This window comes from Megalobrama amblycephala, linkage group LG15 (assembly GCF_018812025.1).
Source record: "Megalobrama amblycephala isolate DHTTF-2021 linkage group LG15, ASM1881202v1, whole genome shotgun sequence".
NCBI classification, from domain to species: Eukaryota; Metazoa; Chordata; class Actinopteri; order Cypriniformes; family Xenocyprididae; genus Megalobrama; species Megalobrama amblycephala.
The window spans coordinates 32,349,658-32,365,919 of record NC_063058.1 but is presented as its reverse complement, the minus strand read 5'-3'; the positions used below and the strand labels follow the sequence as shown (position 1 = coordinate 32,365,919).

The following is a 16,262-nucleotide window of genomic DNA, read 5'->3' as shown; positions in this document are numbered from 1 at the left end:
GTCACAGTTTGTTGTTCGTCTGATTAGTCACAAGCAGATTTCCTGATCTATAACCCCACGGAGGATCTTTCCACATCCGAACTGCTCCCAGTTAACACACATTACATATTCATCGGCCGACGGCCTGCCCGCTACCAGCGAGGCCAATAAAACTGCAAATTTGATTACATGTGGCCTTTGGCTCTGTGTCGGGGGGACAAAGAGAGCGGCTGTCTGCGGCGATTAGCATGCCCAGCATGAGGTGATGTTTCCCCCAAAAGACTGGCCCGGTTCCCCCCTGCGCTGGACATGCCTGTTTACAGACGCACTTCTGAGACGCCAGAGACGCCGCCAACATTCGCTGAACCATGAGACACATCTCCTGCTATACATTATATATATCATATTATTATCATTTTATTATATATATATTATTTTATTATATATTTTTTACACATACAAATTTCATATTTTTATTTTATATATAAAATATATAACACACAAATATACAGTTTATATCAATTTTAAAACAACACAATACTAATAATTTAACTTCAGAATAGTTCAGAAATTAACATTTGATGGAATAATACTGAATATAAACTTGTTTTCTTTGTGTTGTTCTAGCTCTGAAAACATGGCATTTATATAACTATATATATATATATATATATATATATATATATAGTATTAAGAAAATGAATCTTATTTGCACTATAAAATTATTGAAAGTAAAGTAATTTTTAATGTAATTTAGCATACATTTAAGGCTGTACAGTGAATATGACAAACAGCATTACATTTTAAATACAATTAATACAATACATTTTTTACAATATGGCAAAGCTAATGATATTTTTTTAATTAGTGTGACATGCTTAATTTTTAAGAAAATAATGTTAATGATGCAATAATTAGACCTCATCTTTTCATATTTTAAAATTTTATATATATATATATATATATATATATATATATATATATATATATATATATATACACACACACACACACACACACACTAATGTTTTTTTAATGAAGCAATACGTTTATATTTTAAATACAATTAAAAAAAATATACCATTATTTTTTTGGTAATGCTAAAGAGATTTTTTTTAAATAACATGCTCAAATTTTAAGAATATAATCTTAATGATGCTAAAATTAGACCTCATCTTTCCATCTTTTACCCTAAAGTAATATTAATATACAAATATATGCAAAATATCTTTTTTTGGAGGGAGGGTAAATAAAAATGGTTTGCTGGTGAGATTCACACACGCATTAATTGTTGTAAAATAGCACTTGTTGATTGCAAACTAGTTCTCATTGTCCCCAGCTGTGCGACGACAGGACAACAATAAACTAAAGAAATATAGTCAGATTGATAGACTGAGGGACAGATACTTCTCCAGGCCGGCTCTCAAAGGCCTCCTCAATGGACGCGCTGAAAAAAGATATTACTATTTACTGCCACTGGGGTCTGTTTGGTGTGCAAGTTAAACTTTGGCCGGGAGTCCATTGTCTCCAATGTCTATCATTTAATGGGAACTTTGACATAATGAATGAAGGGGTTCCACCTTCTGTCCCGCAGAAAGAGCCCACTCTTATCAGAGCGCCGCGCCTCGGCCAATCACAGACTCCCAGGGAAAGAGCGCATTGTTTTCTTTGTGTTTTTTAATGAAGTTAACTCACACCAGAGGGAGAAACTCTACACTCCAGAATGATCTCCTGAAACGAACGAGGTACCTGAAAGACATGGCTGGATTTCCTCCGAGGCATCCCGGATTTGGGAATTCCGGGAAGTGTTTTCTCATAGAGAATCTGCTGCGTCCGGGAAGTTCCTCACCTGCGGCAGGTGTGCGTTTCCCCGCTCTGAGTCTGATGCTGAAGTGTGTTTCTCACAGCGGGGCCCCTGAGGACCACAAGGGCCGGCAAACGAAGGACGGGGACGTTATTCAGCCAACGCCAGGTAAGACGACCTGCAGCACTGACATGAAGCAAAAGACATTCAGTGACAGATCAGATGACATTAATATCTCAAATATTGTCTGTAATTTTGTTCATGTTATGACTTTCTCGTAATGTGTCATTTCATGCAACATTAATGCAACTTCAATTAAATTAAAGCTTTGTTCGCTCAATATCCTCATGGAAATACACACTCTAAAAAAGCTTGGTTGTCTCAACTCTTGTTTGGGTCAAATATGGACAAATCCAAACATTGGGTTTAAAATTTAATTTAAAAATGTAAACCAAAAGTTGGGTTTGTCCATATTTGACCCAAACAAGAGTTGAAACAACTCAGCATTTTTTAGAGTGCATCTACATTTACAAACAGTATTTAAAGTTCAAACAAAAAAGTCACTTTTATTTTCATTTGTAAATTAACGAAAAATCATCCAATTTAAGCACCTAATTTGTACTTTTATATCAAGATATTAGATTAGTAAAAGAAAGTGTTTGTCCCTCAACCGATCACCATTTTTTAGTTTTACAATTTTTTTAGCATTTTGCTTTTCACTTCTTCATTTTACAATATATAATATTAGTATACATAAGAGAACATATGTATATATTTTATTTATATATAAAATATTAGTTTTTATTTTGTTACAAGTTTTCCTTTGTATATAAGATATAATATAATCCATGTAGCCTCTAAATTAAGATAAATATATTCAAATAAATTTTAATAATATTTTGTTGTTTTAATGAAATAATTAAATATACCAGACTTATAATATTGTTTAAAGTAGTTTAAATTGAACAAAATGTCAACTACTCTAGAATATTCTGGTTAATTTTATTAATACATCATTATTGTTGAGATGTCCATTAAAACTAATTAATTTGAACAATGCACAAACTTCATTATTTACACTTTGCCTCGTTGTTTATGCTACTTTTAAAAATCTAATCACTGAAATACATGCTGCACACTACTGATCATATACTCATTATTTATTAACTATTTCACATGATAGAATAATAGTAAAGTTATTAAAACAATGAAATAACACTAATGGAAATATGGGAATGATGCTGTGTTCAAAAAACTGTTCTTCATGAGATGCATCATGTTGATGTTTTTCCTTCACTGTCTGCTCCTGTCATGCATTAAAAGAAATTTCAAGCATATTAGAAGATAGATTTATTATGCTTTAGATAGAAGCAAAAATTCAGTCATGTATGTTTTTAACACTGATGCTGTTCGATCTGCAGACTCATGAATAATATAATGTGATTAAAACACAGTTTCACTCATCCATCCGTCTCTCCTCTAGTTATAATGGCTGGTGTCGCTCTGCCCTGCTGCTCTGGATCTGGATCCGTGATGTCGTCTACTCCTCTGTTCCCTAGTAAGAAAACTGCCTCATCAGCACACACACACACACACACACACACCACCCTGATGGACAACAGCCAATCAAAAGAGTCTGTGCTACAAATTACCTTCAAATTCTATTTATATATCTAGATATTTATAATTTAATCACAGAGCAACACACCAGGAACTACCCAGAACACCATAGCAACCACCTAGTAACAACCAAAGCACCTTTCAAGGAAATTCTGTTCACTCGGCGGCCATATTTGCAATGCCTCTGGGCAGCTTTTTCAGGCATCCAAGACCAAGTCCTATCTGTTTGAATGGGGGAATCCTGACATCTCAAAAACCGTTTGCCGAACTCACTATTAAATAACATATTTCAAATCAGCAACAAAATCTGAAATGAACTAAAAGTTGTTTCTTATGCTCAAGTAGCATTAAAAACGCTTATTTTTCAGGCTAGATGAGCCAATGCACATGTGCAGTCCAAAGTGTGAGTCTCAGGAGCTTCGGCTGCAGTGATGCAATAACTTTACCAATCAGCAGTTGGCTCCTTTACTTAGAAGGCGGGACGTATTCCGCCATATTGCGATTTGCAGTTTTTTACTTTTTTTTTTTTTTTTTTTACAGTTTTTTTTTTACAGAATTTACATTCACAAGTAATAGGAGTGAACAGTCGTTCTATATCTATAGTCTGAAACAACTCAGAACACCCTAACTACATAAAACTCACTGGCGAGTACATAGCAACACCCTAGCAACAACCCAAAACAAAGCAACAATATAGCAAAATTGTAAAATGCAGAATCTGAAATGCATTATTTTCTAATTTCCTAATAACAATTTAATTCTAATGTAACTTAAAATATTTTTTAAGTTAACGTTTATAGCCTAATAAATATATACATAAAAGAAAATAGGCTAAAATATAACGTGTGAACTCAGTGATATCTTTATCACTTTACTGAACCCGTCTTTCTAATTCGGGCTTGTGTGCCAAAAACCTGGCAAATCCGGATCTGTCAGATTTGGGGGTTTTAAAAAAGCCTCCCTGGAAACAGTTTAGTGGTTTGACACTTTCCCACAGCGATCTTCCCGCGCGCGCGCGCTCTCCTGCCCCGTGACCAATCAGCTCATTCAGAGCGACCGCACACATGTGACCCCGCGAGCACTTCTCAACGCACCGCGCGCGCTCACACTGATCCCGGGATCAGCTACACTGCGGTTCTAGCACCGGAGCGCGCCGCGCGCAGGTCTGGGATCAGTCCAGAACACACAATGACCCGCATTCCTGCACAGCGGAGGGCGGAATCGCTTCTCCGGGAGTTTTTTGTCCTCGCTAATGAAAAGCAGAGCTCTAAAAGCCAATTCTGTCCGTTTCAGGGCCCCGTAGACATGACGCCCTCAATAGAAATGACTTTTATAGACTTTTTTCAGCTCATCTCCCTGTTACGAGAATGAGCCGCGGTCCATCTTTTGAAAGGAAACACTGAGGGATGCTGAGAGGAGAAGATAATGCGGCGGAATGTCAAACGGATCATTTGTTGCAGGAAAAGCAGGGTTGAGGGTGTGTGGGCGGGGTTGAGGGTCAGCTGACCCTTTAATAGGGCGTTTAAGTGGAAACTATTTAGAGTGAATGGCGAGCAGAGAGCGTGACTAACCTCCTCACTCACGCGCTGACGGTGGCCGCGCTGAGATTTGTCGAACAGATTCAAAGCATCGCTGAATGTGTTCAGAGCACCTGAGAGGAAAACAGAAAACTTTATTAGCTGCTTTTAAAATCGTTCAGTCACTTTTGAGCTCTTCAGTAGTGAAGATCTGATCTAAAATTGTTTACGTTTCCTTTTTATTTTTGGAAGGGGAAATTGCAATGTAACACACACTTAAAGATAAAAAATAATAAATATTTGGACACAAATGGACATATTTTATACCATCAGCAAGGCTAAATTATATATTCCCTATAAATTAACAAATAAATCAAAATACTCTTAGAGGGGCTAAATCCTATACTTTCCCTAAATAAATAAACAAAAACATCCCAATAAACTAGCAACCAAAAATGTCATTTTTTCCTTTTTGGATATATATATTTTTTATACCTTTAGAAGGGCTAAATCTTATTAATAGAACATAAAAACAACCAAAAACATTAACAAAGGTCATGTTTCTCTCTATTTTTGAACTTATTTTTTTTTTAATAACTTTAGGATACATTTCTTGTTCATTAAAGTAATAAAATAAAAAACAGTAATATTGTGAAATATATATATATATATATATATATATATATATATATATATATATATATATATATAAAATTTATTCTTACCAAATATTTGAAATATTTTTTTTCAGAGATACATCCAGTGTTTACAAAGTTTGAAAAAATAGAGAGAAACATGAATAAAAGTATTCATTTTGCAATAATACTTGGTTGTTAGTTTATCTAAATCTATCTATCTATCTATCTATCTATCTATCTATCTATCTGATTTAAGGGTATCTCTTCTAAGGGTATATTTTTAATATTTTTTATTTAATTTTACTGTTTTTTATTATTATTTTATTATTTTAATTAACAGGAAATGTATCCTAAAGTTTGAAAAAAAAAGTCAAAAATATAGAGAAACATGACTTTTGCAATAATACTTGGTTGTTAATTTATCTATCTATCTATCTATCTATCTATCTATCTATCTATCTATCTATCTATCTATCTATCTAACAACCAAGTATTATTGCAAAAGTCACGTTTCTCTATTTTTGTGGACACATTTTTATACCCTTAGGATAAATCTCATACATTTCCTGTAAATAATAAAATAAAATAATTAGAAGAGATAAATCCTATACATCCCCTATAAATTAATAAATATACACCCCAACAAAATAGTAATCAAAAACATTATTGCAAAGGTCATGGCATGTTTCTCTCTTTTTTGTGGACATATTTTTTTATACATTTAGGATAAATCTCATACATTTCTTATACATAATGAAATAAAACACCTGCATTCCCTATAAATAAACAAACTTATCACCCCATCAAACTAACAGTCAAACCAGCAGCAGCAGCACTGTGATGGAGGTGGTGTTTGTGTCCTGCAGGGGGCGTCGGATCCGTACTGTGGAGTCCAGCGCTGAATTCCAGGTCTCGGCCGGAATCCTGCGACGAGCCGTGTTCTCCGAGGAACAGAGACGAGAGCTGGAGAAGACCTTCCGCAAACAGAAATACATCAGCAAGACAGACCGCAACAGACTGGCCACAGACCTCTGCTTGAAAGAGACACAGGTCAGACAAACACATGCACAACTCCTCTCTCTGTCCTTCAGATCTCATGAAGAATGTCTGAAAAAGTTCAGAGTTTTTGCACTGCAAAAAACGATGTTCTTCCTCAGTGTTTCTGTCTTGTTTTCCAGTACAAATATCTTAACGTTCTTAAATCAAGATACATTTGTGTTCACACTCTGTAAGTCAATCCAGTTTGATGAATTCATGCCGTCCCGCAGGTGAAGATCTGGTTCCAGAACCGCAGAATGAAGTGGAGGAACTCCAAAGAGAAGGAGAGCTCATTCTCACGGCCGCACATGGAGCGACTGATGGTCTGGAGCCAATCAGAACCAGCCGACACGACACATGTGACACACACTCACCTGTACACAGACGAGCGCTGCAAAGATGATTTATGACACACTCTTCATCTCTTCAGAGACTCTTGGTGCAAAACATGGAGAGCTGGAAAATATTGCTTTTTCTGCAAAACCTGGACATTTTACAGTAGTGATTTATTGTGGAAATCCACAAGTTTCGGTAACACATTACAATAAATGCATTAACTAACAATGAGCAATAGATTTCGAATATTTGTCCAATAAATAATATTAAAGCTAGGGTAGGCAATTTAGGAGAGGCTAGCGTCAAAAATCACATATTATATAAAAACAGTATGTGCATGAAGGTATGCAAATACATACGTTGACAGGCAGGAAGGACATCCTATCATTGCATTCAGGACTGAATTCATTGATTGGACAAATATTTTTTGGTTCCACAGATGATATATGAATATATATTGTTTGCTATCAGGATGTGAAGAGCATTTTAACCAGTATAACAAAAAGTGTTTTGGAAAAACATTGCCTACCCTAGCTTTAACTTTTGAGTTTAAATAATGCATTAGTAAATGTTGACATTAACATAAACTAATATTAATAAATGCTTTAGAATATTTGTTGTTGTTCGTTCATGTTGTATTAACTAATGTTTATTGTAAAGTGTTACTGAAACAAGTCATGAAATTTCACTGGTGCAAAAGTGTTGGAAAATGTGAATAATGCAACTGCTCTTTATCTTAAATTTGTCATTGAGCATTTTATAAGATACAATTTCAACTAATTACCATAAGCTCAATTACATATGACTTATTTTTAATCTTGCATAAAGTGTACATTGTAAATTCTGAATTACGTTTAGTTGAGAAGCTTTACTTTTTAAATAAAAAGAGTTGAAACTGATATTCTGACACTCATTTCTTCATGCAGAGTTTAAATTTTCTGCCCTCTAACAGGAAATGAAGCAGCAGCTTTACATGTTCACAGAGAAACACTTGACATCTCATCATACAAACCATTTCAGACAAATAAATAGATGTCAAATGAACAAACTCAAGGTGCCAATGAACACAAGACATCACCTGCACTGTTAGTGTATCTGTTCCTAAATCATCCCAACATAAAAGTTTGCTTAAAATAGTTACAGATAAAACATGAACATGAACATGAACTGTTGCCACCATTGTGTAAAAGCAATTTGTGTAAAACACACCTTAAATGGGGTTTTCATGGCTTATTGCTTTTAACTCTTAATTTATATTGGGTTATGTTTAATTATGACAGATTGAGAGATATTGATCTTTCATCAGAATCTTAACTGCATTTCCTTATTGAATTTCTTTTTTAATTCAAATAAAGTTCATTAAAATATTTAACATATTTGGCCAAATGATTTCTTGAAAAAAAAAAAATGAAATTCATAATATTTACAGTATTTTTATGGTCAGAGCGGCCGACACGAGCAAGTTCATCATCGCTGCGCTAGAGGCAGTGATATATATGTATGTAAATATATATACATATATATATATATATATATATATATATACAGTGGGTACGGAAAGTATTCAGACCCTCTTAAATCTTTCACTCTTTGTTATATTGCAGCCATTTGCTAAAATCATTTAAGTTAATTTTTTTTCCTCATTAATGTACACACAGCACCCCATATTGACAGAAAAACACAGAATTGTTGACATTTTTGCAGATTTGTTAAAAAAGAAAAACTGAAATATCACATGGTCCTAAGTATTCAGACCCTTTGCTGTGACACTCATATATTTAACTCGGGTGCTGTCCATTTCTTCTGATCATCCTTGAGATGGTTCTACACCTTCGTTTGAGTCCAGCTGTGTTTGATTATACTGATTGGACTTGATTAGGAAAGCCACACACCTGTCTATATAAGACCTTACAGCTCACAGTGCATGTCAGAGCAAATGAGAATCATGAGGTCAAAGGAACTGCCTGAAGAGCTCAGAGACAGAATTGTGGCAAGGCACAGATCTGGCCAAGGTTACAAAAACATTTCTGCTGCACTTAAGGTTCCTAAGAGCACAGTGGCCTCCATAATCCTTAAATGGAAGATGTTTGGGATGACCAGAACCCTTCCTAGAGCTGGCCGTCCGGCCAAACTGAGCTATCGGGGGAGAAGAGCCTTGGTGAGAGAGGTAAAGAAGAACCCAAAGATCACTGTGGCTGAGCTCCAGAGATGCAGTCGGGAGATGGGAGAAAGTTGTAGAAAGTCAACCATCACTGCAGCCCTCCACCAGTCGGGGCTTTATGGCAGAGTGGCCCGACGGAAGCCTCTCCTCAGTGCAAGACACATGAAAGCCCGCATGGAGTTTGCCAAGATGGTGATAAATAAGATTCTCTGGTCTGATGAGACCAAGATAGAACTTTTTGGCCTTAATTCTAAGTGGTATGTATGGAGAAAACCAGGCACTGCTCATCACCTGTCCAATACAGTCCCAACAGTGAAGCATGGTGGTGGCAGCATCATGCTGTGGGGGTGTTTTTCAGCTGCAGGGACGACTGGTTGCAATCGAGGGAAAGATGAATGCGGCCAAGTACAGGGATATCCTGGACGAAAACCTTCTCCAGAGTGCTCAGGACCTCAGACTGGGCCGAAGGTTTACCTTCCAACAAGACAATGACCCTAAGCACACAGCTAAAATAACGAAGGAGTGGCTTCACAACAACTCTGTGACTGTTCTTGAATGGCCAGCCAGAGCGCTGACTTAAACCCAATTGAGCATCTCTGGAGAGACCTAAAAATGGCTGTCCACCAACGTTTACCATCCAACCTGACAGAACTGGAGAGGATCTGCAAGGAGGAATGGCAGAGGATCCCCAAATCCAGGTGTGAAAAACTTGTTGCATCTTTCCCAAAAAGACTCATGGCTGTATTAGATCAAAAGGGTGCTTCTGCTAAATACTGAGCAAAGGGTCTGAATACTTAGGACCATGTGATATTTCAGTTTTTCTTTTTTAATAAATCTGCAAAAATGTCAACAATTCTGTGTTTTTTTGTCAATATGGGGTGCTGTGTGTACATTAATGAACTTAAATGATTTTAGCAAATGGCTGCAATATAACAAAGAGTGAAAAATTTAAGGGGGTCTGAATACTTTCCGTACCCACTGTATATACTGTGACGAGATATCGCTTGCTCCCCACTCGTCACCCCTGGCAACCACAGGTGATGGGGATGAGACAATCACCCAGAGGGAAATAACACAACCAAGGAAGATGAGGGGAGAGCCGTATGGACTCTCACTGGGTGCGTTAACCTCTGTGTTTTTTCTTTACCTAGAGAGTAATTGACTTCCCCAAGTGAGTGTGGATAACCCATCTAGTTGGCTAAACTACCCTCTCTTCACTGGGCAAGGAGGAACTGCACTTCTCCCCATGCATGGAACACTTCACCTGCACGAAACACAGAGACTGAGTTTGATTGCACGTAAACTTGCACTACTTAAAAAAATAAAGTTGCCTTCTGGGGAATAAAGAATTTGCCGTTCAGGATAATGAAGTTTACAAGATTATATTAATTACAAGTTAATATTTTTATCTTCATGCTCATAATAACAAATAATTGCTTTGGCAGAGAAAGTGAGAAAGAGTCTTTCCAAAATGTCTGTACATTGTGAAATCAAAAAACAAATGGCATAGAGACTCATCAGTACAATTACAGAAAGAGCATTCTTTCCCAACATCCATAAACTCAGAGATTAAAATATTAGTTGGGAATATTTTATGTAAAATCTTAAGGTGAATTTCTCTTACCTTATTTGAAATGCAAAATGTGTAAGGTAACAGCCATGCCTTTCTCCAATTAACATCCCTAAGCAGGAAATTCCAGTAAAATTTTCCTCTTGGAATAACTTTCTTTTTTTTTTCATGAAAGACCTGTCTAATATCTTTGTTAGTGCATTTTTTATCAAATACATTTTTGTCATTTATGAAGAAATTACAGTACATTATAATAAGACAGATGGCTACTCATAGCTGTAAAAACTTCTTCATATTTTATAGGAAAATGGAACTGAAAATTGAAGACATAAAAGAATCGTATATATATATATATATATATATATATATATATATATATATATATATATATATATATATATAAAAAAATGTTTTATATAAATATAAAATTATATGTTATTTTTGAGTAGCAGCATAAAAATGTCTTTTTTCGTTCCAACTTAATTATTTTGCTTTCCAAATAATTTATCCACAAATGTAAAACTATGAAAGTGACCCCCCATTTTTCTCACTTTAAAAAAGATGTTAAGATCTATAGTAAATCCTTATCTACTCCCTATAACAAAAAGACTACTAAAACTTTGAATGTGTTTTTGTATTATATTTATTTAATATTGTTGTTTTGTTTTGTGGGGAGGATTGTCATGTTTATGTGATCTGTTTAATTGATATATCCTCATTTAATTAATTTAATTAATTATTGTTATTATTATTTTTTTTATTTTTTTATTTTTTTATTTACTTATTTTTTCCCAATGTGATGTAATGTTTGGCTATTTGGCTATTTTCTCTTGGCTTATTTCTTACTTTTGTACTTTGTAAGCAAATGTTTTACATTTAAATAAATAAATAAATAAATAAATAAATAATAGATCTCGCCTGAAGGTTTCACATACTCATACCTAAAAAGGAGCTCAGCACCCCTAAAACTTGGAGAAAAGAAATGTTGTTATTCTAAAATTTTTGTTCGTCTTTTACAAGGTTAAATAATGTCCAAAACATACTCCGTAGTTTGTGGTATAAAATGTATGTGTTAAGGATGACAATGAAAACATCCCCCTTAACAAATGGTGTCATCCTCTTCTCCTCTTCTACTTCTCTGTACCTGCACCGCTCAGCACGACCGTTATCCAGCGCGAAACACACGCAGAGTGAGAACCCGCTATGTAGTGTTGTGAATCAACTAAGTTGCTCCAAAGCTGTGTCTCACACTTCTTTCCTTTTACCTAGAGTTGTTCCGATTCCGAAACCATATCAGTGAGTACTGGAGTCAGTATCCTGAATCACCATGGTACACCTATAATAAGTGTTTATTTTCGGACTATTTTAGTCCAGCGGGTCGCCGCCGCTGTGGAGTAGCACAGGACCTGGGTGACTCGTCCATAGTCATAAACGGAGAGAAGTAGCGCCGGTTACAATGTTCTTCCGCAAGACGCATGCAGTTCTGTTTATTAACTGCTAGAGCGTGAAACAAAAACAGCAGCGCGACAAATAAACTGCGTACCTGTGTAGTGCGTACGTGTGTCTCTATTGTTAAAGTTTATCGTTAATTTGATACTCATTTTAACAATCGGGAGTCATGTAAACATGACCTCACGTGCGTCTTTTCTGGTCAGTCGTCATGGAAACATGAAGCGTTTGGACCAGAGTCGAAACAAACGACATATCACTGTATACCACCAGAATGTGTGAAAACACTCACTGTGGCTTTTTAAATAACTTGTTATTCATTCCTAGATTTATATCTGTCATTTTTCAGTTGTGGCTGACTATCAAACTAGACAATAAAAGAAAGTTTAAAGTTTTTCTTTTGCTGTATGCAACCAGATATGTTAGAGATGGCCATTTGTAAATCATTTACAGAAGATGAATTACATTTTGTTGTCCAAGTACCTGTTACTTTGTTCAATGACAATAAAGTTGAATCTAATCTAACCAATCTGATGACTGTTGATACAAAAGGACTCGGAGGCACATGGAGTTAACGGTCAGGAAAACCAGCTGAGTGAAGGTTTTGTGTTTGTTACAGGGGGCTGTCTGTGTGAACTCTCACAATTAAGCTGGTGTTTTGAAAAGGTCTAAAAAAAAAGAAAGAAAAAATCTGGATTTTGGAGTTAGTTGAATCAATGTTAAAATGATAAAGTTATTTTTCAATAGACATATTTTTTGTTTTTGTGTGAAAGAGCAGGGCCGGATTATCCATAGACGAGATTGGACGAGTGCCCTGGGGCACCAGCCAATAGGGGGGCACCAAGTGATTGAGATAATGACTAGACTTAAAAAAAAAATCATGTTTTGTATATATATTATTTAGCTGGAAAGATACAGAATTAACAGATACAATATATACAGAGAGAATATAAAGAGCCCTGTCCCTTTGATCACGAAAGTGAAAGCGCCCTTTGCGGTCCCATCGCAAAAACGCAAACGAGTGCGGCGCGGGTGGTAAGACACTACTCGCGTGCGAGTTGCGGGAGAATCAAATGATTCCTGCGGGAAGCGGGCGAGCGGGCGCGGGACTGAAGAATCCGTCCCATCCGATATAGGTCTCTATATCGCGGTGCCCCCGCGTTCCCATTTCTCCTCCCCCAGAACGCGATTTCGCCCCTGCCCTCGCGGAGGTCTGTGCATGCCTCTGCTGAATTATTTTTATCCCCGGTGGGATTAAAAAAATATCCCCTCTGGGTGATGCTACTCCACAAACCACCAACAGAGCATATAAAATACAAAAAATAAAAATCTTTTTTTTAAAACATCCCCAAGTAAAACGCTGCGTTTATATAGAACTGTCTCTTTACGACCACAACAAACGGGACCCTTTTCAGACGCGCATTTATGGAGTCAAATTAATGCCTTAAAGTTTTGCACAAAAATAAAGTTTTGCAAAACACAAAAAAGAATTGAGCAATAAAAAATGTTTTGCAAACAAAAATAAAGAATTGCAAAGGAAAAATAAAGTATTGAGCAGAAAAAAATAAGTTTTGCAAACAAAAAAAATAAATTGCAAAATAAAATAAAGTGACAAAAATCAATGACAGCTGTAATCCTATTTTATCTTTGCCACATATTTTTCATGCTCAAACCTACTAAATCATTTGCAACGCTCATTTTATTCTGCGTTTCAGTCAAGCGTGCGCTCACGATACTGGTTTTCTTTTGCGCTGCACTTTTCTGTGCGGATCTCTTTATGGCACTGGTTTGACGTGGGGGTGGAGTCAAGAAACGGGGGCACGCCCCCGCGAAATGCATTGGAGGGGAACGTAATCAGCGACAGGTGAAATAATTCTTTGACATGGTTAAAAATAATGAATGGTTTGTTTTTGTTGGTTTGTTTAGCATATGTTGTCGCCAATTACGACCCCCTCCAATGCATTTCTTATAGTAATATGACCTGTTGTGCTCTGTCTCACTGCCTGTATCCACTTTTGTGTCCTTAAACATTCGTTTTTTGGGGTCGACAGCTTATAAAAACTTATTTCTGGGTTTTTTAGCTTGTTAGCTGTACACCTTGTCACACAGCAGCTTTTAGGCATTGTTCTGTTTTTTGTAATGAGTCAGAAAAGACAAGGAGGCAGCCTCATGCATTACAAAGTCAATGGAGACGGTTGGATTGATTTTTCCCCCGGTTGGATTGTTTTTCCCCCGGTGGGCATGGTTTTCAGATTATAATAAATGCGCTCTGTCTCTATGCTTGATCTGTTCTGTTGCGATCTGCGTCTCCTGCCGATGACGTGTTTCGCGGGGGCGTGCCCCGTTTCTTGACTCCACCCCCACGTCAAACCAGTGCCATAAAGAGAACCGCACAGAAAAGTGCAGCGCAAAAGAAAACCGGTATCGTGAGCGCACGCTTGAATGAAACGCAGAATAAAATGAGCGTTGCAAATGATTTAGTAGGTTTGAGCATGAAAAATATGTGGCAAAGATAAAATAGCATTACAGCTGTCATTGATTTTTGTAATTGATTATATTTTTATTTTTGCACTACGTTATTTTATTTTGCAATTTATTATTTTTGCTTGCAAAACTTATTTTTTTTCTCAATACTTTATTTTTCCTTTGCAATTCTTTTTTTTGTTTTGCAAAACTTTATTTTTGTGCAAAACTTTAAGGCATTAATTTGACTCCATACACATATATGTAAATGTTCATGTGCAATTTTTTACCTAGGAAGCGCGTATTTAGGATAATTCCTATTGCACGTGAAGGCAGAATTAATTGACGATTTTGCATGCACAAATTTTGGTTGGGTGAGTGGGGGGGGGGGGGGGGTGCACTTCAAATGTGGTCACCCTAGGGCACCACACTGTGTTAATCCGGGCCTGGAAAAGAGGATGGGTGGTGGCAGTGGGGCTCATTGGGACTCATTGGGTGCTCAGCACCCCTAAAGCTCTGACCCTAGAATCGCCCCTGCACATACTCATATAACATCAAGAGCTTTTTCTGTTTTTTCGAGATCGCGTAACTTCCTTGATCTGTTGTCAAGTCAATGAACTATGAGACAAACTTATTCCTGCAGAGAAACACCCTTCATGAGAACACTGAAGTGAAAGTAAGATCAGTGCTTTTGATGATCAAGGCGTCATTTCAGAGGAGGACAAAAAACATCTGCAAATATTGTCATTATTCAAGGTAAGTTAGTAAATATTTTAAGTTACTGACCAATATTGAATTGAATTTTCCGCGTCTGAAACGAGGCACTGAGTGTGAGATTACAGTCTTTACAGTGACATCCACTGAATAAAGCTTCACAACCCCTTCGGTTTCACATACAAGGCTTAAGCTAGTCCTACACAGTAAAATAAATAAATAAATAAATAAATAAATAAATATGGCTAAGTAAATAAAACAGGAAAAAATCATGCATATTTTGCTAAGAATAATTTTGAAAAAATGAAAACTCTAGAACATTAAGTAAAATCTAAATACATACTCAGTTTTTACTAGCAAATATTAGACATCCAACAGACAGGTAAATTTTACTTGTATTTCTCTGGGATATTTACACGAGTTAATAAAGTAGTACTTGAAGCAAATTAAAAAAAAACGTGTAAAATGTACGTCTTGAATCAAAGAATCTGCAAGAAGAAAAACCGCAATCATGGAAGGCTGCTCCGAACTCCATTCCATCTGCTTTCGACAGGTAAGCAACAGTAAAAACTGCATTGTAGCCTATTGCGATTTTTTATTTAATTTATTCAGTAAATCAGTAAAGAGACTGTTCTCAATGACGAATTAGCTTCATAAAACGTTAGCCTATATATATATATATATATATATATATATATATATATATATATATACATACATACACATATGGTTAAAACACTTACATTTTGATCTTTTTGTTTAATATGTGATATTTTGCGGCCAGAAATTAACAATAACGTCACGTGAGCAGGTTTCCTCATTTTAAATAACGTTAAGTCGTGCACGATGGGGCACGATAAAGGGAACGAATTATTCATTCGTGGTTACAATATGTATAAATATGTATAAATTTAAATGTTAAAAAATTGGATATGTTGGACATTCCTCAAATAAATATTAATATATATAGGCC

General features: G+C 36.0%; 1 protein-coding gene across 1 annotated transcript; it reads left to right on the top strand.

The window, feature by feature from the left end:
* The first annotated feature begins 1,737 nt into the window (after window positions 1–1,737).
* LOC125247053 (homeobox protein DBX2-like) lies at window positions 1,738–7,681 on the top strand. Its single transcript, XM_048158215.1, is given in 5 exon segments — window positions 1,738–1,913; window positions 3,238–3,341; window positions 6,425–6,475; window positions 6,478–6,608; window positions 6,827–7,681. Coding segments are annotated over 5 exon segments (642 nt in total). The 3' UTR covers window positions 7,007–7,681.
* Window positions 7,682–16,262: the final 8,581 nt, after the last annotated feature.